This window comes from Podarcis tiliguerta, assembly GCF_965153285.1.
Source record: "Podarcis tiliguerta genome assembly, chromosome: 8".
Taxonomy (NCBI): Eukaryota; Metazoa; Chordata; class Lepidosauria; order Squamata; family Lacertidae; genus Podarcis; species Podarcis tiliguerta.
This window is the reverse complement of record NC_139541.1, coordinates 82,946,097-82,972,375: the sequence shown is the minus strand read 5'-3', so window position 1 is coordinate 82,972,375 and position 26,279 is coordinate 82,946,097. Positions and strand designations below refer to the sequence as shown.

The following is a 26,279-nucleotide window of genomic DNA, read 5'->3' as shown; positions in this document are numbered from 1 at the left end:
GTCAAGTGGATACCCAGCATCTTGCTCCAGACCTCATCAGGAAGGCCAAGAGGGGGGCCTTGTCACAAAGGTGGCCTAGGACCTCCAGGCACAGACTTGCACCCAGAGGTGTCAGTTTGGTGCTGCTAAAACCACAAAGGAAGCGTCAGTTGCAAGTTTCTAGCCTCTCCAGCCACAGGGGGGCGCTGCAGCGGTTCTCAACCTGTGGGTCCCCAGGTGTTGTTGGACTACAACTCCCATCATCCCTCAGCTCTGGCCTTGCTAGCTAGGGGTGATGGGAGTTGTGGTTCAACAACATCTGGGGACCCGCAGGTTGAGAAAGGCTGTTTCATGGACACATCCGCACTTCTCAAGTTTAAAAGGGAAGAGAAGGGGGCAGCGAGGATTCGAACGCAAGGCAGGAGAGTCCTGGGCCCAAGCCCTCCTTCCTGGCCAATTCGAGGTAGGGCAGCGCCCCCTAGTGAAACCCAATGCCTCTATCTCAGTGGTTCTCAACCTGTGGGTCCCCAGATGTTGTTGGACTACAACTCCCATCATCCCTGAGCTCTGGCCTTGCTAGCTAGGAGAGATGGGAGTTGTAGTTCAACAACATTTGGGGACCCGGTTTGACTTCAACCCCCCCTCCCCGGGTGCTCGCCATTGTCTCTTGAGATCGACGGATGCCGACAGCAATACAAAGTCCTTCTTCTCACACCGCCTAGTTAAACGGTGGAACTCCCTGCCCCATGAGCCAGCCTGGGTGGCTTTAAGAGCGGATTCGAAAGAGAGGAGAGGGCCAGGGAGAGAGTTGCCCCTGTGACCGGATCCTGCTCGCGGGTTTCCCCCGAGAGATGTTTTGCAAGGCCACCGGGAGATCAGGAGGCTCCATCCGACAGGCCCCATCTCTTTCTAATATTGCCAACCCGCCCGGGGATCTTCGGGCAGGCAATAGATGAAAAAGCTAAGAATAGCGGCGCGGCCTCCCTCCTCCCGTGGCAGCGAGTTCCACCGGCGAAAGGATTCCTCCTGAATGGGCGCGGGAACGAGGGCGGGGCGAGCGGGAGACAAATGAATGAATCAAAGCTGGCGGGGGCGGATCCTCGAGCCCTGATTGGCCGATGCCTTCCAGAGCCCGGGAAAGCACGCGGGGCCTCTGATTGGACGCAGGAAGGAGGCGGAACTAGCCGGATCCGGAAGCAGATGCCGGTGGCGCAGGGAGGGGAGGGGGAGAAGCGAGCGGCGAAAGTCGGACCGCGGTGGGAACAGTCTCCCCCCCATACCCGGACCTGGTGACCTTTGACCCCGCTCTTTTTGGGGGGGGTCTCTCTCATTCACCCGAACCCCTCTCTCTGGCGTTGGCTGGGGGCGCCCTCAGGGCCATTTGGGGGCCCCTCCTCTCCCCCCCGGACCGAGATGCCTTGGAAGCGGGGGCTTCGGTTCCTCGGGAGCTGCTCTGCGGGGAGGGTCGCCCCTGAGGGGGCCAGGCTGGCACGACCCTCCTCTGGGACCCACAGCTCCGAGGGGAGACCTGACAGCTGGAGGAAGAGGAGGGTGAGTCAGTGGGGGGGGGGTGGAAGTGAGGGGAGGACAGTCCTTGGTCTGGGGCTCTGGGCACCAACCCACACGTCAGAAGGACCCTGCTGGGTCAGGGTCAAGGGTCCAGCACCCAGTGCTCATTCATAAGTGTGCAACAAGTCTCGCAAGTGTGCAATGCCCTCGTGAGCGTGAAACTGCACACCGGCCTCTATGATTGCGCTGATCCCTGCAGGGCAGAGGCCTTTGTGCGGCTGCTCTTATTTACAGTGGTACCTCGGGTTACATACGCTTCAGGTTACAGACTCCGCTAACCCAGAAATACTGCTTCAGGTTAAGAACTTTGCTTCAGGATGAGAACAGAAATCGTGCTCTGGTGGCACGGCAGCAGCAGGAGGCCCCATTAGCTAAAGTGGTGCTTCAGGTTAAGAACAGTTTCAGGTTAAGAACGGACCTCTGGAACGAATTAAGTACTTAACCCAAGGTACCACTGTAATGTGTTGCACCCGCAGGCCTCCTTCCTCCCTCCAAGAAGCTCCACGAAGTTGTTCTCCCTACACCATATGGATCAAGATGGCGACGTGAACGGCAGCCTTGTCCCACGCCCGGTAAAGCTTTGTTTTGACTATCTGCCTTGACGGGTCCTAAAGGCTCTAAGATGCCTTAAGGCGTTTATTTTAGAAGTCTATGGTTTTATGGATCAGATTATCTTTACTTTTCTCATAAATTTTCAAGAAAACGCGGAAGTTAAAGACTGTTAAAGGGAGCAGGGCTCATTAACAGCACAACCTGCCCTGACCTGCAGTTCTGAGAAATTCCCTCCCTATTTTCTTGCTGATATGAGAGGGAAGAAACGCTGCAGGCAGCTTTCTAATGAAGCTACGAGTGCTGCCAAAAAACAGACAAATATCAGGGACTCCTTGCCTGACAATGACCTAAATGAGATCTGTAGAAATTTCCCTACAGCAAACAGTTATGAGGCTCTTGCTCCCAGTACTACTCATGAGGAGCCTGCCGGCATTGTGGATGGCCCACAACTAGCCTCGAGCCTATGTATGAAGGAACAGAGGAAACAGACTCTTGTGTCCCTGCAAAAAACTTCACCTGAACTATCCCAGCCACCAGCCCAGTTAAATAAGGACCGTGAGGTACTGGAACTGCTAATTTGCCAGACTGAGCTGATAACACACACCATCACCAACTTATATAAAAGGCTGGATGGGATCGAAAAGAAGCTTGAAAATGTTTTTGGCTTGTTCCGCTGCCTCCCCTCACTTCCTCAGCTTAACAACACTGTAAACTCTGCACACCCCTGCCCAAGTGTGCAGGCCAACCTTGCACAAAAACAAGTGAGATGCCTGCCCAACCAAGTACAAAACTTAAGTTTGCAACTCCAGATCAGCAAACTTGCAGTACTGGTGGGAAACCACCCCTTGAATTATAATAAATGGGCGGATAAACATTCGGTCATAAATTCCCTGACCCAACTGCTGGGGCAGGCACTTCGCCGCGCAGATATCGCGGACATCACATGGCTGCCTTCTGGACCTTACATGAGACGTATGGTTATTAACTTTAGATCTGCCCATCTCGTTGCAAAGATTCTAAAACTAAGAAACCATACAAGGAAATGGCACATTTATTTCACAAGAGTATTCACTAATCTGACCCGTACACCACTACGCACCAGGACAGGTGCTGTCTGTGACGATGCTGGGCCTGTGCGCCATAAAGAACAAATAGACAGGGGAATGGAGCCGGGGACCCCAAATAAGGGCAAATCTATTACCCCACAGGGAGTGGCAAGCCTGCCCGCAAATGACTTAATTGATTTCCTACACCCCCCGCTTGGTACCTTGGTCTCTACGTGCAACGAGCCTGACATTGGACTACCCAAGCAAGACCAGTCTGAAATGCTCTCGACCTCATATGCCTCGATGCCGGAACTGGAGGCTTCCATTATTCCAAGCCCAATACGCAACCAAGATCCACAGCCTTTGTCAATTTTTGACCCACTAACAGTACCGACGCAAGATACAGCTGTTGACCTGCTACCTGTACAGACTATACGGGTCGGCAAAACCCTTGCTCTCCAAAAACCTGCTGAACATCATATCGGCAACGATGCCATCGAAGATCCTCTGGGCCATATCAACCAACTGGCCCCTCGGTTAAAGCCATCACACTTACCTAGGGTCCAGCGACCTCAAACCTGGAACCACCAAGCAGGGCAGAAAGAGGAGGAGCCCAACTTAGGAGCCTCAAACCACCGGAAAAGAGATTGACTGCCACTATTTCCATCATCACCCTATTTCCACATTCTATCTTGGAATGTGGCGGGATGGCTATCTAAGCAGGGCGATGTCGACCTTCTGGATTTCCTTACAAAATTTCAGATCATATGTCTACAGGAGACGTGGTGTTTAGATCTCCATGCCCCTTCTCTACAGGGATACGAAGCCTTTGTTACCCCCGCGTTAAAATCAAATACCCGAGGCCGACCTAGTGGTGGTTTAGTCACTTTTATATCCACTAAGCTAAAGTGCAAGGCCCGGCAACAGCAGTGGGTGAAAAGTAACAATTTACAAATCTTACTTGTTTCTAGCAGGGAAGGAGGAGATTTTCTCTGCTTTAATTTATATATCCCTCCCATAGGCTCCCCTCCCCATTCGTTACAAATCTGGGAAGATTTAGAGCTATGTTTGGAGAAGGCTGAACTAGAACTCCCTGGCATGGATATCCTGCTGGCAGGTGATTTCAACGCTAGGATAGGAAATAACATTAATACGTACTGTTCTAAATCTCAGTTCCTGCCAGAGGCAGATTGGTTTATTCCCTGGTCCTCTGACGACAAGGTCTTGAATAAGGCAGGCATTACATTAATGGAGACTGCCTTCAAACATAATTTGTATAATTTGCATGTTCTCCCTACACCTTTGTTTAATCCCCACGACAACCACAACCCTGCGAACTGGGTTAGGCTCAGAAAAGGCAGCGCCTGTCCCCCCAAGATCCAAAGTGGGAATTCGAACCCCAGCCTCTCCCAGTCTGCACTTTAACCACTATGCCATCGCTGCCTCCCTGCTGGAAGAGGGTCATGGATGCCGACTCTGCCCAAAGGTGGCTGGGGAACAGGGCTGAAATGGCCTTTGAAACTCAAGGACCCGCCCTTAACTCCTGGCTTCAGGGATGAAAATCAGCTCTGAGAGACAGACCCAACCGGTTAAGCGTGTTGACGCCTGCAGCCAAAATAGAAATCGCTTGCCGCTTAAATGGCAGGCAATGTGTTTCGTGCTCTTCTCTACACAACCTGGGGAGGTCACTGCTATGGGGAAGTGAGGGGATTGGAGGAGGATGCTCTTATTGTGTATTAAATTTGTATACCGTCCTTCATCCATAGATGTGTCCACATGGCACAAGTCCAAACCGCCTCCTGGTGATCACACAAAAGCCACTGTGCTTTGTGGAGCCCAGGATGTCCACCTCCATTGGAAACTGGTGTCCCAATATTATATATTTTTATAAGATCGATAGATACATGTTTAACAGACAGGCCAGCTCAGTTTTCCCTGCTAGGTAATGGCCTTTAAAGCTCAAGAAGCAGAAAACAAGGTCACCTTTTCCCTGGATGTTCACCTGTTCCAGCCAGTGTGGTGTAGTGGTTAAGAGCGGTAGTCACGTAATCTGGGGAACCGGGTTCGTGTCTCCGCTCCTCCAAATGCAGCTGCTGGGTGACCTTGGGCCAGTCACACTTCTTTGAAGTCTCTCAGCCCCACGCACCTCACAGAGTGTTTGTTGTGGGGGAGGAAGGGAAAGGAGAATGTTAGCCGCTTTGAGACTCCTGAAGGGGAGTGAAAAGCGGGATATCAAATCCAAACTCTTTTTCTTCTTCTTCTTCTACTTGACCTCTGCAATTTCCATTCTTGGGGGTGGGGGGTGGCACATGTGTGACTCCCTGCCCCATGCAGGCTGGTTTAGCCTTCCATTGATAATAATAAAAATAATTTATTATTTGTACCCTGCCCATCTGGCTGGGTTTCCCCAGCCACTCTGGGCAGCTTCCAACAAAGATTAAAAATACATAAAATTGTCACACATTAAAAACTTCCCTGAACAGGGCTACCTTCAGCTGTTTTCTAAATGTCAGTTGTTGTTTATCTCTTTGACATCTGGTGGGAGGGCGTTCCACAGGGCGGGCGCCACCACCGAGAAGGCCCTCTGCCTGGTTCCCTGTAGCTTTGCTTCTTGCAGGGAGGGAACAGCCAGAAGGCCCTTGGCACTGGACCTCAATGTCGGGGTTGGACGATGGGGGTGGAGATGCTCCTTCAGGTACACTGGACCAAGGCCGTTTAGGGCTTTAAAGGTCAACACCAACACTTTGAATTGTGCTTGGAAATGTGCTGGGAGCCAATGTAGGTCTTTCAAGACCTGTGTTATGTGGTCTCAGTGGCCGCTTCTAGTCACCAGTCTAGCTGCCGCGTTCTGGATTAGTTGTAGTTTCCGGGTCACCTTCAAAGGTAGCCCCACGTAGAGCGCATTGCAGTAGTCCAAGCAGGAGATAGCTAGAGGATGCACCACTCTGGCGAGACAGTCTGTGGGCAGGTAGGGTCTCAGCCTGCATACCAGGTGGAGCTGGTAGATGCTTTGATGCTTTGATGTTTGCCCTCCTCTGCCCCCTCAATATTGGGGGGCTGGCGCTGAGTGCCCTGCTAAGGTCTATTGAGGGGGCTAGTGCTACCTCTGCCCCCGAGAGTTGGCGCACCTGATCCCAGCGCTTTAGAAGAAATTGGGTTTTGGGGGGCTGAGAGCTCTGTGTCCTGGACCCGGCAGGATACAGCAATCTGCTTTCTGCTTTTAGCAGGAAACCGTGGCGCTCAGAGCAACTCCTTGGGAGGAGCAGGAAAACCTGCCTTGCCCAGGAAGGTGGTTCCTGCAGGGGGCAAACTCTTGTCACACCGCAAGCGCCACAGGATGGGCTGCCGATCGTTCCGGTGACCAGCCGCTTCCCATGCCCACAGGGGCACCCGGGTTTTGGGGAGTCTCCAGCTTTGGTCGCCCCCGTCTGATTCATCAGAGTGCTCCGCTTCGAGGTCTCACGGTGGAGGACATCCAGAAAGCGAGGGAATCACGGCCGAGGAAAGACCAGGAGAGCCTGGGCAAAATGAGGCAGAAGGTAAGGCCTGGGTCTCGTAGGGGTGCGGGGAAGGGGTAGCTTGAACCCTGAGCCCACCAGGATCCAGCAGGGATGCAGCGTTCAGCACAATGCTTAAGGCAGAAGTTTCCAAACCTTCCCCGTTTGTGACACACTTTTTCGTTTCGCAACACACCCACACGCTGCAGCCGACAAGCAAGTGTGTTGCGGCACACAGTTTGGAAAGCTCTGGGTTAAGGTGTCTGCACAGGTAGTGCTGCTAATTGCCTCTATCGGCTGGGGAAATACAGTGGTGCCCCACAAGACGAATGCCTCGCAAGACGGAAAACCCGCTAGATGAAAGGGTTTTCCGTTTTGGAGGTGCTTCGCAAAACGAATTTGCTATGGGCTTTCTTCGCAAGACGAAAATGTCTTGCGAGTTCCTGCAATTTTTTTTTGCTCCCCACCCCCTTTTTCTAAGGCACTAAGCTGCTAATAGCCTTTTAGCAGCTAATCCGCTAATCCCTTAAGCCTCTAATAGCCGCTAAACCGCTAATAGCGCTAATCTGCTAATGGGCTTGCTTTGCAAGACGAAAAAACCGCTAGACGAAGAGACTCCCGGAACGGATTCTTTTCGTCTTGCGAGGCACCACTGTAGTTCAGATCACAACTCTAGAAGCTTTATGCTTAAGATCATAAAAATAAGCTGGTTGGATTCTGCAGAATTAGACAAATTAACAGGTAGGATTCGAAACCGGCGGGACGAGAAATTTACCGAAGACTGGAGTAAATTTACGAACTATATGAAAAGTATTTGTGATGATCAGACGACATTTGCAGGTTTGCAAGAAGTTCTGTGAGGGGTATTGTTGGAAATATTGTAAAAATGGAAAAGGGGAGATGATAAGTTAAGAGAGGAAAAGACAATATAAAATTAAGTAAAGTATAAAAAGAGGTTAAGACGGAAGATCATCGGAGGTGCTGATGGAAGTCCAAAAAAAGTGTATTTGTAATAATTTGTGTGGTACGTTTTATAATTTGTATGTTAAAATTAATAAAAATGTATTTAAAAAAAATAAGCTGGTTGGACGCGCCAAGGTGGACCCATCTTGTCTTAATGTTCTGTTCCCAGATGTTTCTGGAGCGCTCACAAGAGGGGGTGAGCCTTCCTTGTCCCCCAACATCTGGCTGGCTTAACCTTTCTGCTGTCTGCTTTGTTCCTCAGCTCAGCGAGAGAGCCCGTGAGCGGAAAGTGCCAGTGACCCGCGTTGGACGCCTTGCGAATTTTGGAGGTGAGATCCTCCAGGCGGCATCATTCGCAGTTGAGGGTTTGTTGCATCGCAGAGAGGGAGGGAGAATGCCAGGGTGATGCAACTGGATTTTGCCTTTTGTTTGCATGCTTTGCTGCCATTGGTTTGGCTGCTGTGATGTCACGGAATGTTTAGACAGACGCCAGTTGCTCAGAGGAAAGGAACATTGTAAACGGCTGCAGGAGCATGGAAGTTGAATGCACATCTACAAAAACTAACCCGGACAGGCCCTCAACAGACAAGCAAGTTTGCCTCCCCCCCCCCGAAAAAGAAGTACAGTGGTGCCCCGCAAGACGAATGCCTCGCAAGACGGAAAACCCGCTAGACGAAAGGGTTTTCCGTTTTGGAGGTGCTTCGCAAAACGAATTTGCTATGGGCTTGCTTCGCAAGACGAAAATGTCTTGCGAGTTCCTGCGGGGGTTTTCCCCCTTTTCCCCAAGCCGCTAAGCCGCTTAACAGCTGATCGCTAAGCCGCTTAACAGCTGATCGCTAAGCCGCTTAACAGCTGATCCACTAAGCCGCTTAACAGCTGATCCACTAAGCCCGCTAAGCCGCTAATAGCCTTTTAGCAGCTAATCCGCTAATCCCTTAAGCCTTTAATAGCCGCTAATAGCCGCTAATCCGCTAAGCCGCTAATGGGCTTGCTTCGCAAGACAAAAAAAACAGCAAGACGAAGAGACTCGCAGAATGGATTCTTTTCGTCTTGCGAGGCACCACTGTATTAAACCATGACAATAAATCTTGTCATTTGGGAATTGGAGAGGGCTGAGAATGAATGGCTTGAAATGAGTACTCCACTCACAAAATTACAATCCTAAGCGTTTATTGTGGACGATCTTCCTATGGGTACCACATTGGTGGGGTGGGAAGGGGCAGCTGGAGCTGGTGGTGGGAGAGACTGGGCTGAGGGGGGAGAGACTGGATTAATTTTATTTCCCGCCTGCAATTCATGCAATCCTTTCTCCCTTCCAGGTCTGGCTGTGGGCCTGGGCTTTGGAGCCTTGGTGGAAGTGGCGAAGAACTCCCTTAACGGGGAGCAAAAAATCAAGGGTAAGGAAGGTGCGAGAGAAGGGCCTGCCCCTGGCCACTTGTGCTCTCTTGCACATGTATGTGCGAGGCCACAAGGGGCTGCTTTGCAGGATTTTGAGGGCCGGGGTGTGTGTCTGGGGCTGGCCTTGCCTCAAAAAGTGGCTGGACTCTTCTTCTGCTCTCAAGGGAAGAGGATGCCAGACTAGCTGGGGCCCCTTTGGCCTGACCCAGAATAATAATAATAATAATAATAATAATAATAATAATAATAATATTATTATTATTATTATTATTTATTATTTATACCCCACCCATCTGGCTGAGTTTCCCCAGCCACTCTGGGCGGCTCCCAATCGAGTGTTAAAAACAATACAGCATTAAATATTTAAAACTTCCTTAAACAGGGCTGCCTTCAGATGTCTTTTACAGATAAGATAGCTGCTTATTTCCTTCACATCTGATGGGAGGGCGTTCCACAGGGCGGGTGCCACTACCGAGAAGGCCCTCTGCCTGGTTCCCTGTAACTTGGCTTCTCGCAACGAGGGAAGCAATATATATAGTGTAGTCAAGCCAATAATAATAATAATAATAATAATAATAATAGTTTATTATTTATACCCCACCCATCTTGCTGGGTTTCCCCAGCCACTCGGGACTTCCAACAAAATATTAAAATGCAGTAATGCATCAAACATTAAAAGCTTCCTTAAACAGGGCTGCCTTCAGATGTCTTCTAAAAGTCTGGTAGTTGTTGTTCTCTTTGACATCTGGTGGGAGGGTGTTCCACAGGGCGGGTGCCACCACCGAGAAGGCCCTCTGCCTGGTTCCCTGTAACTTCACTTCTTGCAATGAGGGAACCGCCAGAAGGCCCTCGGAGCTGGACCTCAGTGTCCGGGCAGAACGATGGGGGTCGAGATGCTCATATTCTGTTCTCATGAGAGGCCTGCCCCCCCCAAGCACAAGCAAATCTTTCTTCCCTCCCCCTCTGCAGACGCAAGCTTCTTGCTGGACTCCAACCCCTTCCTGTCGGAAGCAAACGCCGAGCGGATCGTGGATACCCTCTGCAAGATGCGTGGGGCTGCCCTCAAGATTGGCCAGATGCTAAGCATTCAAGGTATCGGGGGGAGAAGGGGGTGTTCCCATTTCTTTCCTGCATCTTCCCATGGGGGGCTGCTCAGAATCGATGGGAGGGTTGGTGGGGCTGCTGGCTGGTTGGCAAAGAGGTCTGCCCCCCCCCCCAAGCCTGGAAGGTTATAAAATAATAATACAGTGGTACCTCGGGTTACATACGCTTCAGGTTACATACGCTTTAGGTTACAGACTCCGCTAACCCAGAAATAGTGCTTCAGGTTAAGAACTTTGCTTCAGGATGAGTACAGAAATTGTGCTCTGGCAGCGTGGCAGCAGCAGGAGGCCCCATTAGCTAAAGTGCTGCTTCAGGTTAAGAACAGTTTCAGGTTAAGAACGGACCTCCAGAACGAATTAAGTACTTAACCCGAGGTACCACTGTAATAGTTTATTATTTATACCCCACTCATCTGGGTGGGTTTCCCCAGCCACTCTGGGCTGCTCCCAGCAGAATACTAAAAACAGAATAAAACTTCCCTAATAGGGCTGCCTTCAGATGTCTTCTAAAAGTTTGGTAGTTATTTTTCTCTTTGACATCTGATGGGAGGGTGTCCCACAGGGCAGGCGGCACTACCAAGAAGGTCCTCTGCCTGGTACCCTGTAACCTCACTTCTCGCAGCGAGGGAGCCACCAGAAGGCCCTCGTAGCTGGACCTCAGTGTCTGGGCAGAACGATGGGGGTTGAGACGCTCCTTCAGGTATCCAGGGCCGAGGCCGTTTAGGGCTTGAAAGGTCAGCAACAACACTTTGAATTGTGCTCGGAAACGCACTGGGAGCCAATGTATGTCTTTCAAGATCAGTGTTATGTTGTCTCAGCAAAATGACTCCCAGGCTGCGCACCTGTTCCTTCAGGGGCAGAGTTGCCCCATTCAGGACCAGGGAGTCCTCCTCACCTGTCTGCCCTCCCGAGCCAAAACCAAAGAGCCTCTCCAGGCCAGCCGGGTGGGTTGCAGCACTGCAAACGATATTTAAAAAACAGTTTCTCTGGGACGCCCGCTTCTCCCCGCAGACAACAGCTTCATCAGCCCCCAGCTGCAGCAGATCTTCCAGCGCGTCCGACAAAGCGCCGACTTCATGCCGCCCTCTCAGATGATGGTGCGTTGCTGTGGGGTGGGGCAGGGGGCTGGGAGGGAAGCCGCCTTTGCCCTCCGCCTGTGGTTGGGTGGGAGGGTTGGCATGGATGCTCTGAGCAGGGAAGTCCGGCTCAGCTGCTGCACTGAGATGCTGCCAGCGCAGGGAGATGCCCACGGGGTTTGCCTCAGTCCAGGTGGCAGCCGCTGCCGGTGTGAGGCAGCTCTCCAGCGTGTTGCTCCAGGGACTCTCTGCTGTTCCCCTTCCAGGGTGTCCTTGTGGAAGAACTGGGCCCTGACTGGCGGGACAGAGTGGCCTCTTTTGAGGAAACGCCCTTTGCGGCTGCCTCCATCGGCCAAGTGCACCTTGGGGTGCTGAAGGACGGGACTGAAGTGGCCATGAAGATCCAGGTAAACGTTGGCTCAGGTGTGGAGACGTTGCCGGGATTTGAACCCAGGACTGTGCACGCAAGGAAGGTGCTCTGGCTACGGGGCGAGGGCAGAGCCTGTAGGGAGAGACTTCGACTGCGAGGCAAGTCTCTGGTCTGCTGGGGTTGGAAGCCCTTGGGAGCGCAGCCGGTCTTGACTTTCCATCTCCCTCCTCTCCTCCTGCAGTACCCAGGCATTGCTCAGAGCATCCGAAGTGATGTGGATAACCTGTTGGTGGTGCTCAAGATGAGCATGATGCTCCCAGAAGGTAAGGAGAACACAAGGTGAGCTAAAGAGGGCCCATCTAGTCCCGTTTTCTCTCTTCTTCTTTTTTATAACAACAACAACAAATTTTATTTATACCCCTCCCTCCCCAGCCAAGACAGGGCTCAGGGCGGCTAACACCAGCTATAAAACAATTGATTGAAATACAGCTTAAAAACAAGATTAAAATGCAACATTAAAATGCAGCCTCATTTCAGCAGAAACTCAAAAACCTCTTTGGGGATGAAAACGTCAAGTCTTCACCAAGGCCAACTATCCAGACTGATCCTACGTGGGCCAGAAAAAAGCCAGGGAAGTCCCCAAATAGGAGTCCCATCACAGAAGGAGAAAGGAAAGAGGGGGAGGGAATCAAGTTGATTCCGAACCAAAGGCCAGGCGGAACAACTCTGTCTTACAGGCCCTGCGGAAAGAATTTTTTTGAAAAACCGTTTTTATTTGATTTTACAGCTATAAATTTATAACAAAACCAAATACATATCCATATAGAGAAATTTATCTGAATTGAGACTTCCTGCCCAATCCCTTCCATGGGTCCTATTGTCAACATTTTCAACTGCATATTATTACATAATCTATATTTTACATCTGTCCATATTGTCCATAGTCTTTGTTACATTACAAGTGAGATTAAAATCCTGTTTTCATCTGCTTTCGGTGGTCTCCTAAATAAATTATAATTCCCCCCCATTCTTTCTTGGAAATGTTTGTCTTCTTGGTCCCTGAGCTTTCCGGTCAATTTTACAATTTCAGCGTAGTCTAATAGCTTGGTTTGCTATTCCTCTCTGCTAGGGACTCAATTTCTTCTTTCCATCTCCGGTCTAGTAGCATCTGTGCTGCTGTTGTCGTGTACATGAAGAGTTCCTTTGGGATGTTGGTACCTACAATTCCTAATAAGAAGGCTTCTGGATTCTCTCCCCCCCCCCAAGGTTATTTAAAACATGTTTTTCAGTTCATTGTATATCATTTCCCAGAAAGCCTTTCTTGCCTTATTCCACCACCACATATGATAAAAGTTACCTTCTTTGTCTTTACATTTCCAGCAGATATTGTACTTGTTCTATACATTTTTGCTAGCTTACTAGGATTGCTAGGAGTCAAATACCACCCACACATCATTTTCATATAATTTTCTTCCAGCCTACAACATGGTGTGAATTTCAAATCTGTTTTCCATAACCTTTCCCAATCCGCAATCTGAATGTTGTGCCTCAGATCCCTTGCCCAGTGTACCATTACAGATTTTACCTGTTCACCTTTCTATGCCATTCCATTCTGTACATTTTCACATCTAGTCCATCTTCTCACAAGGGCCTACCACAGGGGTCAGCAAACTTTTTCAGCATGGGGCTGGGTCCACTGTCCCTCAGACCTTGGGGGGCGGACGGACTATATTTTGGAAAAAAAAATTGAACGAATTCGTATGCCCCACAAATAACCCAGAGATGCATTTTAAATAAAAGCACACATTCTACTCACGTAAAAACACCAGGCAGGCCCCACAAATAACCCAGAGGTGCATTTTAAAATAAAAGGACACATTCTACTCATGTAAAAACACCAGGCAGGCCCCACAAATAACCCAGAGATGCATTTTAAAGAAAAGGACACATTCTACTCATGTAAAAACACGCTGATTCCTGGACTGTCCGTGGGCTGGATTGAGAAGGTGATTGGACCGGATCTGGGCCCTGGGCCTTAGTTTGCCTACCCATGGCCTACCAGGTAGCAGGACCTGTGGGCAGGACCTGAGCGCCAGAGCCCTCTCCTCCTCCCTGAATCTGTCCACTCCTCCTTGAGAGCCGTCCAGGTGGGTGGCTGGTCTTTCCCTCCTGCACCAGGGAGTTCCCCAGTTTTGTGCTCTCTTGGGTGAGCAGCCTCTGCCCGTCTCTGCTTCCTTGCAGGCCTCTTTGCTGACAACACCCTGCAGGTGCTTCAGAAGGAGCTGGAGTGGGAATGCGACTACCAGCGGGAGGCTCAGTGCGCCCAGAAGTTCAGGTACGAATGAATTTATTATTTTGGTCACAGACCAGTTCCAGCCCACATACAATATCAAGGGTAGCCAAATTCTGTGCGACTGCCATAAAACGTAGGGAACAAGCTGTACTAACATAATGATTAAAGCCTTAAATGATAATTTTAGGTTACATGTTAGTGACTAAGTTTTAATTTATATATATTTTTTAACTGTTGCTACATCTGTATTGTCCCTGTTATACCTACCGTATTTTTTGCTCTATAAGACGCACCAGACCACAAGACGCACCTAGTTTTTGGAGGAGGAAAACAAGAAAGAAAATATTCTGAATCTCAGATGCCAGAACAGCGAGAGGGATCGCTGTGCAGTGAAAGCAGCAATCCCTCTTGCTGTTCTGGCTTCTGGGATAGCTGTGCAGCCTGCATTCGCTCCATAAGGCGCACACACATTTCCCCTTACTTTTTAGGAGGGAAAAAGTGAGTCTTATACAGCAAAAAATACGGTAATTTATGTACCACCCTATACCCGGAGGTTTCAGGGCAGTTCACGTAGAAACATCACAGTATATAAAATAAAAATAATAACCCAATAATACCTCCTCCAAAGGGAGGTGCCTTTTGGGACCCGGCTGGAGGACCCCTGTAGCCTTAGGACCAACCACCCTTTTTGGGGGGGGGGCCTTGGTGTCTTGCGGCCCTCCCACTTGGTGAATCTTCTCTTCCCCCAGGCGCCTCCTGGAAGGAGACCCGTTCTTTGAGGTGCCCAAGGTGGTAGAGGAGCTGTCCACCCACAGGGTCCTGTCGATGGAGCTGGCGGGGGGCGTCCCGCTGGACCGCTGCCAGGATCTCAGCCAGGAGCTGCGGAACGAGGTGAGGCGGGGGCCAGGAATGCAGGGCTCTCTTTACAGAGAAAGCTTGGGTGGAGAAGGAGAGGTCTCTGTGTCAGTGGATGGCGTTACCCCCCAAAACGGAGCGTCTCTATAGGAGATCTTCATAGCATTTGCCCCCCCTCCCCAGGCGGCTGCAGCCCCCTTTCCTGCCTGCCCAGGGAAAGCTACATAAATGCATAGCTGTCAACCGTCCCTTATTTGGCGGGAAACTCCCTTATCCCAGCGCCATGTCCCGCTGCTGTCCCTTATTGATGATGTCCCAGGGTTTCAAAGGAAGCAGCTCCTCTCCCTCCCTCCCTGCCGGCCAGGGAGGAGGGAGGCTCCAACTGTGTTGCTTGGCTACGTTGCTCACCCAATAAGGAGTCTAAGAACGACTGGGGGGTGGAGTTTGCATGCCTTGTGCCGATCAAATCGGCCACGTTGCCTGGGGACTCGCCTTTGCTCAGCGCTTCCCAGCGGAGAGGTGACGGTGGTTTTCCTTGCTGCATCCCCTTTGCTGGGTTGCTGCGCTGTGGGAACCACCGCTTGAGGCTTCGTTTGGCTGCTGGCTGGGCTTTCTGCCTTTGGCTCGGAGGGGCTCAGATGTTGAACACACCTGTGCCCCCAGGAAAATCCCTTATTTTGGCTGCAGATCCCTTATTTTCGAGGCTGCAGGTCCCTTATTTTCAAATCTGTAAGTTGACAGCTATGCATAAATGCTGCCAAATGGCAAGCATCGTGCAATAGGATGATCTCAAGGCTGCAGATTTCTGGGCCAAAGCATTAAAGGAAACATCTCCAATCTCCGATCGAACTGTTGTGCCTTCTCTGTATTTGGCGCTTTGAAATTGATTTTCTGAAGCCAATAAAGAGATGGAAAAAAAACAAGGAGTTCATCTCTTGCAGCGAGAATGTCTCTAGTGAGGTTCTGGGAAACGCTTTAGCTAGTCATTCTCTGGACTAGTGGCACTCAAGAGTCTGGCAGGTAGCCTGGCCGGAAAATAATAATAATCAGTCTCAAAGTAGGATCTAGTAAAAGAGGAAGGGTTCTTGCAGTATGGTTTGATTTCACATCATTTGTGAACGAGGAGGCAAACGGACGGATGGCCATTCCAGGTTACATGAAAATAAGACACAATTCGCCCATTCTCTTCCATTTTATTCTTGCCGTCTCTCCATTCACGTGGTGCACACATGATAAGAAAACAAGGGGATTAAGATTAATGTTTTTGTTCAGTCCACCATGTGTTCAACATATTGGTAATATTTTTTAAGTATTTATTAAGCCGCAATATTCCTGTTCTGTATCTGCCCTTCTGCCGCCTCTTCTGGTACCTTCTTTCTTTTCTCCCTTTCTTCCTTTAAATTTTGTCTTTTCTTCCACTAAAAGTATCTAAAAAATAAAGGAGGGTTCCCTGTCTTCCTTCTCTCCGCAGATCTGTTCCCACATCCTTCGCCTGTGCCTCCGAGAGGTCTTTGAGTTCCGCTTCATGCAGACCGATCCAAACTGGTCCAATTTTTTCTATGATGCCGAGAGGCACAAGGTGGAGTTTGGGCCAGAGTCTCCAGGTGGGGGGGGGGAGAGATGTTTGCCGGGTGCGAGAGACTGCAGGCGCGTCTAACCCCTCGTTCCTCGCAGGTGACCCTGCTGGACTTTGGGGCCAGCCGAGACTTCAGCAAAGAGTTCACTGACAATTACATTGAGGTGAGTGCCAGTTATCTTTTCCTCCTCCTTTTACAGCATCTCACATCCCTCCTGGGGTAGATGCCTGCTTTCTAGATGGTCCAGGCATCACACAGGTGGGCGTCCCCTCGGCCATTGGAAAGGCCAGGGTCTCCATACTAACCCTACTTTAATCCATCAGCCTGAGTCGACTCTTGCCTGCATGTGTCCATTTTAACTTCCTGGCCTTTTCCATCACCTCCGTAATGTGTTATCTCTGTTGTTTAACAACAACAACAATAATAATAATTGTTTATATGCCATCCATCTGACTGGGTTTCCCAGCCACTCTGAGCGGCTCCAAACAAAATATTTAAAATACAATAAAACATCAGGTGACAAGGAGATAAAGAACTATATGACTTTTAGAAGACATCTGAAGGCAGCCTTGTACAGTGGTACCTTGGGTTAAGTACCCATCACCGGAGCACGATTTCTGTTCTCATCCTGAAGCAAAGTTCTTAACCTGAAGCACTATTTCTGGGTTAGCGGAGTCTGTAACCTGAAGCGTATGTAACCTGAAGCGTATGTAACCCGAGGTACCACTGTATCGGGAAGTTTTCAATGGTTGATGTTTTACTATGGTTTATATATGCCATAAGCTGCTCAGAGTAGCTGGGGAAACCCAGCCAGATGAGCAGGGTATAAATATTACTACTATTATTATTATTATTATTATTATTATTATTATTACAGGGCTGCCTTCAGATGTCATCTAAAAGTCAAATAGTTGTTTGACATCTTACGGTGTTCCACAGGGCAGGCTATCCAGAAGGCCCTCTGCCTGGTTCCCTGTAACCTCATTCCTAACATAATACACAAAATAATAAAAAAATAATAATCCTAATAGCAGCACACCCCCCACACATTTAGCAGGTTGGGGAAGTGGGGCTCCAGTGGTGGCTATATAATGTAAGCTGCTGGCTAGAGCAGGGCTGAGCCCCCCATATCCACCCCTCAGCCCCTCTCTTTCCTCTCTGCGAAGGTGGTGAGGGCCGCAGCAGACGGAGACCGGGCCAAAGTGCTGCAGAAGTCCAAAGACCTCAAGTTCATGACAGGGTTCGAGACTAAGGTGAGCGTGTCCGTCGGGGGATTAATTTCACCAGCTGCCCCAGGCTGAGCAGGAACCAGCGTTTTGGGTTGGCACTGAGGGGCGCTGGGCAGAGCGGGTGGATTTCAAGAGGCTGTGAGCTGGGGGGGGGCAGGAAGAGGAGGGGAGGTTTAAATCTCTCCCCCACCCTGCCGCCGATCTGCTGCGATGGTCTTTGTCCCTGCCTGTCCACCTTAAGCTAGTTTAACAGTCGCAAAGATTCTCAAGGAGCACCAGAGCTCTTGCTGCTTACAGAGAGGAGATTATAAAATGATCTGTGATGTATGGAAGTGAGAGCTGGACCATAAAGAAGGCTGATCCCCCAAAGAATGGATGCTTTTGAATTCTGGTGCTGGAGGAGACCCTTGAGGGTCCCATGGACTGCAAGAAGATCAAACCTCTCCATTCTGAAGGAAATCAGCCCTGAGTGCTCACTGGAAGGACAGATCCTGAAGCTGAGGCTCCAAGACTTTGGTCTCCTGATGAGAAGAGAAGACTCCCTGGAAAAGACCCTGATGTTGGGAAAGATGGAGGGCACAAGGAGAAGGGGACGACAGAGGACGAGATGGTGGGACAGTGTTCTCGAAGCTACCAGCATGAGTTTGACCAAACTGTGGGAGGCAGTGGAAGACAGGAGTGCCTGGCGTGCTCTGGTCCAGGGGGTCACGAAGAGTCGGACACGGCTAAACGACTAAACAACAATCATAGGAAGAGAGGAAAGTTTCTCTCTCTCTCATAGCTCTAGAACTCATGGTCATTGCAATGAAGCTGAATGCAGATAAAAGACTTTCTTCATGAAGCACATAAACTGTGGAACTCCCTGCCACAAGAGGCAGTGAAGGCCACTCACCTGGATGGCTTTAGAAGGGACTTGCACAAATTCACCTAGGAGGAGAAAACTATTGGCGTCTACTAGCCAGGATGGCGGGTCTCTGCCTCCACAGTCAGAGGCAGCGACGCCTCTGGGCACCCTTTGCTCTGAACCGCAGGAGGGGAGAGCCCCCTTATCCTTGTGGGTTTCCCCAAAGAGGCATCGTCTCCTTGGCCACTGAGGGAACAGGACTGGATGGGGCCCCCTTTGGCCTGATCCGGCAGGCTCTTCTCAAGCTCTAATGGAGCCTCCAGATCCAGCGGCAGTCTATCTGGAGTCTTTGGTTCTTTTGGGTAGAATAGGAGGCTTTTCTTCTGTAATCCCACAGCCAGGCTCTTCTTAGGAGAGCACCAGGTTTGCAAAGTCTGAGTCCCATACTGTCCGGAGTGGGGTGCCATTCTCTGCCCGCCCCCCTCCTCTGGGCAGTTGCTCTGCCACGCCTACCATTTTATGATTTTGCTGGGGGCTGGGGGCTGGCTTGTTTGTTTTAGATTCTTTGAAGATTTTATGGCAGCGGTTCTCAACCTGTGGGTCCCCAGATGTTGTTGGACTACAATTCCCATCATCCCTGAGCTCTGGCCTTGCTAGCAAGGGGTGATGGGAGTTGTAGTTCAACAACATCTGGGGACCCGCAGGTTGAGAAAGGCTGTTTCATGGAAACATCCCCACTTTTGAAGTTTAAAAAGGAAGGGGGCAGCAACGAACAATTCCTTCCTTGCACGTCCCCTTCGCCTCCTCCAGGACCCACCCACACCCAGCTCCACCCCATGTTGTTCTGCTGGGACAGGCTGAATCGTGCAAGGGTGCTGCACCCAGAAAAGGGGATTCGAACGCAAGACAGGAGAGCCCTGGGGCCAAGCCCTCATTCCTGGCCGATTCGAGGTAGGGCAGCGCCCCCTAGTGAAACCCAGTGCCTCTATTTGAGTGGTTCTCAAGCTGTGGGTCCCCAGATGTTGTTGGACTACAACTCCCATCATCCCTGAGCTCTGGCCTTGCTCGCTAGGGGTGATGGGAGTTGTAGTTCAACAACATCTGGGGACCCACAGCTTGAGAAAGGCTGCTTGTGGCCTGCAAGTACCGTATTTTTCGCTCCATAGGGAGCACCGGACCATAGGGCGCACCTAGTTTTTTTTGGGGGGGGGGAATCAAGAAAAAAAATCTTATTCCCCCCAGCCCCAAACAGCAGCATACAGGCTGCACGCAACCTCTCCCTGCCGGAGGGGTTGCGCGTGGCTATGTCACAAGCCAAGGCAGCCAGCGAGATCCATCCCTCTGGCTGTTTGGGCTTCCTCTTTAGCCCCACGCAACCTCTCCCTGCCGGAGGGGCTGCGCGCGGCTATCCCTGAAGCCTGGAGAGCGAGAGGGGTCGGTGCGCACCAACGCCTCTCGCTCTCCAGGCTTCAGCGAAAGCAACACGAAGCCTCCGGAGCGTGGAGGGAGCGCTCCCTCTGTGCTTTGGAGGCTTAGCGTTGCTATCGCTGAAGCCAAGAAGCCTGCATTCGCTCCATAGGACGCACACACATTTCCCCTCAATTTTTGGAGGGGAAAAAGTGCGTCCTATGGAGCGAAAAATACGGTAGATGTTTCCCTCCTCTGCCCACCTTCCTTGTCAACACTCTTCTAAAACTGAATTGGACACAGAATTGGACACAGGTGGGGTCTGACCAAGGCTGAAGCAAGTGGCAAAGGCAGTCTGCCCATGCCCAGGAACCCCTCTTCCCCTGCCTGCCAGCCCCTGTGGCCCCTGCCTGTGCAGCCAGTCCCAGAAACACCCGCCCTTGGACTGACCTCCCTCCTTCTCCCGGCAGGTGTTTGAGGACGCCCACGTGGACGCCGTGATGATCCTGGGAGAGGCCTTCTCCACGCCGGGCCCCTTCGACTTTGGCACCCAGCGCACCACTCGCTGCATCCAGGACCTCATTCCCGTCATGCTGAAGCACCGGCTCAGCCCCCCTCCGGAGGAGAGCTACTCGCTCCACCGCAAGATCGCCGGATCCTTCCTCATCTGCGCACGACTCGGGGCCGCCATCCCCTGCCGGGAGATGTTTGAAGAGGCCTATGCCCGGTACCTGGCCGGGGAGCACCCAGCTCCCATGGCCGGCAGGGTCTAGGGGGATCCCCCGCTGTTTCCGCGAGTGGATCCTGCAACTTGCCAGCCGGCCGGAACGCTCCGCGAGGGAGCCCTGACCATTCTGCTGCCGGGACAGCTTGTGTGGGGCAGGGGCCCTCTGTGGGGCAGCATCTCGGCCAAGCGGGGGTCTTTCTTCAGACCAGCCGCTGGCCGGTATTAGACCTGCCCTCTAACAGAGCCGCCTGGCCTGGCATCTCCATCCTCAACGCCTCTGGCGGCCTCCTCTGAGCAAGGGAAGGGGTAGTGCCAGCTGGCTCTGCCCCACACCCTCGCTTGAAGGCCTCCTGCCCGCTCTCCTGCCCCCTACAGGCCCCGTGTCCCTAGGGCAGCAATAGCTGAGGTGCCGCCACCGCCGCCCAAAGGGTACGGTCAAATCAGCGAGGTTTGGCACTCCCTGCAATCGACTCCCTTGGAGGAACTGACGGTTTTCATTGCCAAGCAAAGAGGCTTGAAGAAGCTCAAGGGATTTGGGGGCTGTCAGTCTCCCGGGAATGATAAAAGAGCTTCGCTGCTGCTCCCAAGGAGATCCACCCGTCCCAATGTCCCTTTCCGGTTCCTAACTCCAGCCAGGAGAGTCCTGGATTCCTCTGTATTGTGGCCTTTGAATCAGGAGGACATGAGCGCTGTTAGACTGCCCTTGAGCTGGGGTGCGTCCCACCCATAAAAGGGACCCCTCCCCTCCTTCTGCTTTTAATATATAAACTTGGGTGTGACTTTAAACTGGGGCAGCTAGACGAAGGCTTAAGTGTTGTAAAAGAGAGCAAGGCAGCGAGAGATCTGGGGGGAGAGGGATCTGGCAGAAGCAACTGGGTCTCGGGCCTGACTTGGGTGGCCAAAGTGTGTGTGTGTCTGTATGTGTCTCTGCCCATTACAGCTACCGGGTGTTTTTTAAAATGAAAAAACGGTGTCCGTGTGTTTTCTCTGCCATCCAAATGGGGAGGTGCTGAGGACCAGAAAAGCAAGCGGCTGTTCCTTTGTGGGCCAAAAGCGGGCAGGGAAGCCACGAGTTGCAGTTTGGGGGCATTTTTGCGCAGGGAGGGCCTCCCAGCCCCACCCCAGAGCGTCTAAAACAGCCAACACCCAGTCTGGGAAATGAAAGAAGCATCTGATCCATCAGAACGACCTGTCACACTTCTGCAAATTTAGCAAGGCTTTTCACTGCTTGGCATCTGTTTTTATTGCAGAAGGGGCTCCTCCCTCTCTCTCTCTCAATATATAATCTTTTTTAAAGCTCAGATAAATGCTTTGATATTGTTCTGTGGCTCTGACGTCTTAGCTGCTCATCCTTGCTTTACTTTTTTTATTTTTTAGGGCAGAGGGAGTGGCTGAAGAATGGAAAAGTTGAAAGCAAATGGGGAGAAACATAGCACATCTCATTAGACAACGGTCACATACTTGATGACCCCATCTGTGGGGAAATTATATTAGGATAATCAAATCCGAAAGACAAAAGGAAATGAGAGAAAGGCGTATATAGAAACAAAACTAAGGTTAGGAATAATTAAGAGAGAGGGCAGCGCGGAAGGGAGAAAAGAAAGGGGGAGGGAAAGGAGAAAGAGAGAGGAATGAAAAGAGGCAACTGGTTTCTGGGGAAACGTTTTCCAGGACTAAAATGTGTTAGAAATGTGATTTACCATATTTTTCGCTCCATAAGACACACTTTTTTCTTCCTAAAAAGTAAGGGGAAATGTCTGTGCGTCTTATGGAGCAAATGCGTGGTTCCTGGAGCCGTATTGCCCAGGGCGAAAAGCAGATCATGCTCTCTCTTTTTTTAAAAGAGGGAAGTAGGTGTTGAAACAAAACTGCTAATGGGCAAGCGATCAGGAGGGAGATAAGGGACGCTAGCAATAAAGGAGGCTGCCTGGAAGGAGCGAGGTAAAGACAGCGAACTTGCAAGGAGAGGAGACAGGAAGACTAAAGCAATGAGGAGAGAAATTAGAAGAAAAGGAGGAGCAAAAAACTGCTCCAGCTAAGGAAAAGACACTAAAGCAAACAAGAGGGAAGGGGGTGTTGAAAGGAAGCAGCTGATCGGCAAGCGATCAGGAGGGAGATAAGGGACTCTAGTGATAAAGGAGGCTGCCTGGGAGGGGGAAGGTAAAAGCCCATGGATCCTCAGGATTTTTGCATTGGGTCACCCTAAATTCACCATCAGATCACACAGCATGTCCATGGCTACAGCCTGCACCAAAAAAAATCACGCACCCACTGTTTCGTGGGGCTGCAATGGTGCAAAAGCGTGGTTACAAAGCATGGATCCACATGGATTCTCAGGATTTTTGCACTGGGCTACCCCAAACTCATGGTCAAATCACATTTCTGTGGCCACAGCATGAACCACAAAAATCATACATCCACTGTTTCGTTCAGAATATTTTTTTTCTTGTTTTCCTCCTCTAAAAACTAGGTGCGTCTTATGGAGTGAAAAATACGGTACCTCCCTGGGAAGGTTCTTTCACCCAGCATGCGGTGGAATTCCCCCATGTTGAAAGACACACTAAAAACAGATTAAAAGATATAAGGGGAGTCCTTTATGCAGTTCATAGTTAAACTACAGAACTCCCTTCCCCAGGTTGCGGCGTTCCCATAATGGGCATCTGGTTGGCTCCTGTGAGTACAGGATCCTGGACTCAATGGGAGGCCCCCTTGGGCCTGATCCAGCCTGCTCAACTTATGTTCCGACTTCCCATTGATCACTAGCCTCTCCATTCTGGCTGCACACCCCTTCTTAATCCAGCAGAGGGCAGAGCAGGTGGTTCCAGGCAGCTCAAGGAAGTGAGCTGAGCTGCACAGCTGAGCAAAGGGAGCTACTGTGCGGATTTTACCTGGGAATCGCTCCCCTTGTGTTTTCATGGGATTAACTGCCAGCTGAACGGGCCATGGGGGCCTGATCCAAGCACACACGAGACCAGCTCCAACCATCCTTGGATCTTGGGACCGCAGAGGGTGCATTGTCGTTTAGTGGTGTCCGACTCTTCGTGACCCCCTGGACCAGAGCACGCTGGGCACTCCTGTCTTCCACTGCCTCCTGCAGTTTGGTCAAACTCATGCTGGGAGCTTCGAGAACACTGTCCAGCCATCTCGTCCTCTGTCGTTCCCTTCTCCTTGTGCCCTCCATCTTTCCCAGCATCAGGGTCTTTTCCAGGGAGTCTTCTCTTCTCATGAGGTGGCCAAAGTATTGGAGCCTCAGCTTCAGGATCTGTCCTTCCAATGAGCACTCAGGGCTGATTTCCTTCAGAATGGAGAGGTTTGATCTTCCTGCAGTCCATGGGACTCTCAAGAGTCTCCTCCAGCACCAGAATTCAAAAGCATCCATTCTTTGGCGATCAGCCTTCTTTATGGTCCAGCTCTCACTTCCATACATCACTACTGGGGAAACCATAGCTTTAACAGAGGGTGCATAGAGATGGATAGTCCTTGGGCTTTCTCCCCCCTACGAAAACAGGAAGGTGCCAGGAACGGCAAAACGAAAAAGGACATTTTGCTTGCCTTCTGGTGGAGCTAATGGCAGGCTCATGCCAATCAATACCTCTAAAGTTCAATTATTTATACCTCCATTTCCCTACAATGGGAGCTGCTGCTGCTGCTGGGCTCTGGCTTGGCTGGGCACGCAAGTCTGCCTTGGGCAGGGGGGGCGGTTGCCTCCTTTTTAATAAAGACCCACTTGGCATCCTCTTCCTGTTCCAGGAAAGGAGCCAGCCAAAGGGTTAACCGCTTCTGCATCTCAGCAGATGTTTTCCCAGCTAACAGCTGGTGATATTGGAATTGATCCATACAGTTAATTTGTACGAACTGCTCTGGGGGGTTTAAAGCAAGCAGCTTCACAGAAATGTGGGCAGTTAAAAATGTGTGTGCTTTTTTTTTGGATATTGGGAAATCCATTTTAAAAGTGCAGAAACACAGAAAATCCCAGCCGTGCCCATTCATAGTGCTGATTCCACTATGAAATAGATTTTCACTGTTTTGTGGGATAACCAGCCTGATTTGGTTCATCGCTGAATCATCTCTTCCTAGTTATTTGCACCATTGTGACATTTATCCAAGGCTGCCAGGTGGTCTGCAGACTTCTCAACACTCTACATGTTATTCTTCACAATGACCCTTTGAGGTAGGTCCAGCCAAGAGATAATTACTGTCCTGCAAGCTCATTCCCAGTGAACTTCATGTCTGAGTGTCAGGATTTTAACCCTGGTGTCTCCCGGGCCCTAAACCAGGACTCCCAACCACTACACCACAGTGATGTCTGCAAGACCTAGGGTCATTAAAATGCCCTCTTTGCTCCCAGGAAGAGAGGCCTGTTCCATTCATGAGGCAATAATAATAATAATAATAATAATAATAATAATAATAATAATAATATAATCCCTCCCATCTGGCTGGGTTTCTCCAGCCACTCTGGGCAGCCATAATATTAGCAGCAATGAGATTTGCTATTAAAGAATTAGAATCCCAGAGTCCCTTTCCAATAAGCTTTAAATTATTATTATTTTTAAACCTCTGTAGGTTTAAATGTCTGCTTGGGTGCACTGGAAATACAGGCTCAAAATGTGAAGGGCAGAGCACAACCATCCTGGTTAGTAGCCATTGATAGCCCTCCTTCTCCATGAATTTGTCTAAGGATAGCTCTACACACAGGAAAAAACCTCGCTATAAATAATTCAGAAATTAAATCGTAACAAAAGAAGAAAACCATGTAAAAACCGCATATAATTTTTTTTGCTCTCTGGCGCCATCTGGTGTTGCATGTTTATAATGAATTCAAAATGTTGTTTATTAACTAATGTAAAGGAAAAGGGACCCCTGACCATTAGGTCCAGTCATGGCCGACTCTGGGGTTGCGGCGCTCATCTCACTTTATTGGCCGAGGGAGCCGGCGTACAGTTTCCGGGTCATGTGGCCAGCAGGACTAAGCCGCTTCTGGCGAACCAGAGCAGCGCACGGAAACGCCGTTTACCTTCCCGCCGGAGTGGTACCTATTTATCTACTTGCACTTGGACGTGCTTTCGAACTGCTAGGTTGGCAGGAGCAACGGGAGCTCACCCCGTCGCGGGGATTCGAACCTCCGACCTTCTGATCGGCAAGTCCTAGGCTCTGTGGTTTAACCCACAGCGCCACCCGTGTTCCTTATTGACTAATGTAGCTGAGTCCTAATCATCTTTTAAAACCATCTAGGTTGGTGGCCTCCTGTGGCAGAGAGTTCCGCAGTTTAACTCCATGAAGGGGGGCTTTCTTTTATCTATCCTGAATCTTTCCGATATTCAGCTGCATTGGATGTCTGCGAGTTCTTGTATTAGGAGAGAGGGAGATAAGCTTTCCCCTCTTTTCTGCATGCCTTGCCTCCTTTTAGAAACTTCTGTTCTGCCGCCTCTTCCTCGCCTTCTCTCCAGGCGAAGAAGCTCTGGGCGTTCTTTGCGGGAGAGTCTCTCCATCGCCTGCGTCCCTGTGGCTGCCCTTTCCTGAACTCAGCAACACAATATCCTCTGCAGAGCGATGTTTGCAAACGCCTGCAAGCGCTTTTGCTATTGTGCCGGGTTCAAGAGCTGCCTACTAACCAAACAAGAACTTTCCCTCACCTGCTGCAGCAAGTGGCTTTATCCTGAGCCACAGGCCACAGGCCTATCTGGCTCCATATTGCCCACCCTGGCTGGCAGCAGCAACCACCACAGGTCTCCAGGGTGAATTCCAGCTGGTGAATTTCTCCAGCTCTGCCAGGAGACGCCAAGACGACGGA

At 50.6% G+C, this 26,279-nt stretch overlaps 1 protein-coding gene across 2 annotated transcripts; it reads left to right on the top strand.

The window, feature by feature from the left end:
* Positions 1 to 1,145: 1,145 nt before the first annotated feature.
* Positions 1,146 to 21,805, top strand: COQ8B (coenzyme Q8B). Of its 2 annotated transcripts, none has more exons than XM_083455331.1 (14): positions 1,146 to 1,530; positions 6,374 to 6,685; positions 7,869 to 7,935; positions 8,926 to 9,003; positions 9,974 to 10,096; positions 11,119 to 11,204; positions 11,450 to 11,590; positions 11,795 to 11,876; positions 13,795 to 13,888; positions 14,596 to 14,737; positions 16,173 to 16,280; positions 16,376 to 16,441; positions 17,445 to 17,531; positions 20,229 to 21,805. In XM_083455331.1, the coding sequence occupies exons 1-14, from the start codon at positions 1,393 to 1,395 to the stop codon at positions 20,529 to 20,531; spliced, it is 1,827 nt and encodes a 608-aa protein (XP_083311457.1). In that variant the 5' UTR covers positions 1,146 to 1,392; the 3' UTR covers positions 20,532 to 21,805. The 2 variants fall into 2 exon arrangements, with proteins under 2 accessions (XP_083311457.1, XP_083311456.1); XM_083455330.1 differs by having other exon boundaries at positions 1,150 to 1,530; positions 6,371 to 6,685.
* Positions 21,806 to 26,279: the final 4,474 nt, after the last annotated feature.

Bases quoted from the DNA above. Each gene is read 5' to 3' on its own strand.
- COQ8B (XM_083455330.1), top strand. From the start codon at position 1,393: ATGCCTTGGAAGCGGGGGCTTCGGTTCCTCGGGAGCTGCTCTGCGGGG. The intron at 1,531-6,370 runs GTGAGTCAGTGG...TTCTGCTTTTAG, and splicing joins ACAGCTGGAGGAAGAGGAGG to CAGGAAACCGTGGCGCTCAG. The intron at 10,097-11,118 runs GTATCGGGGGGA...TTCTCCCCGCAG, and splicing joins CCAGATGCTAAGCATTCAAG to ACAACAGCTTCATCAGCCCC.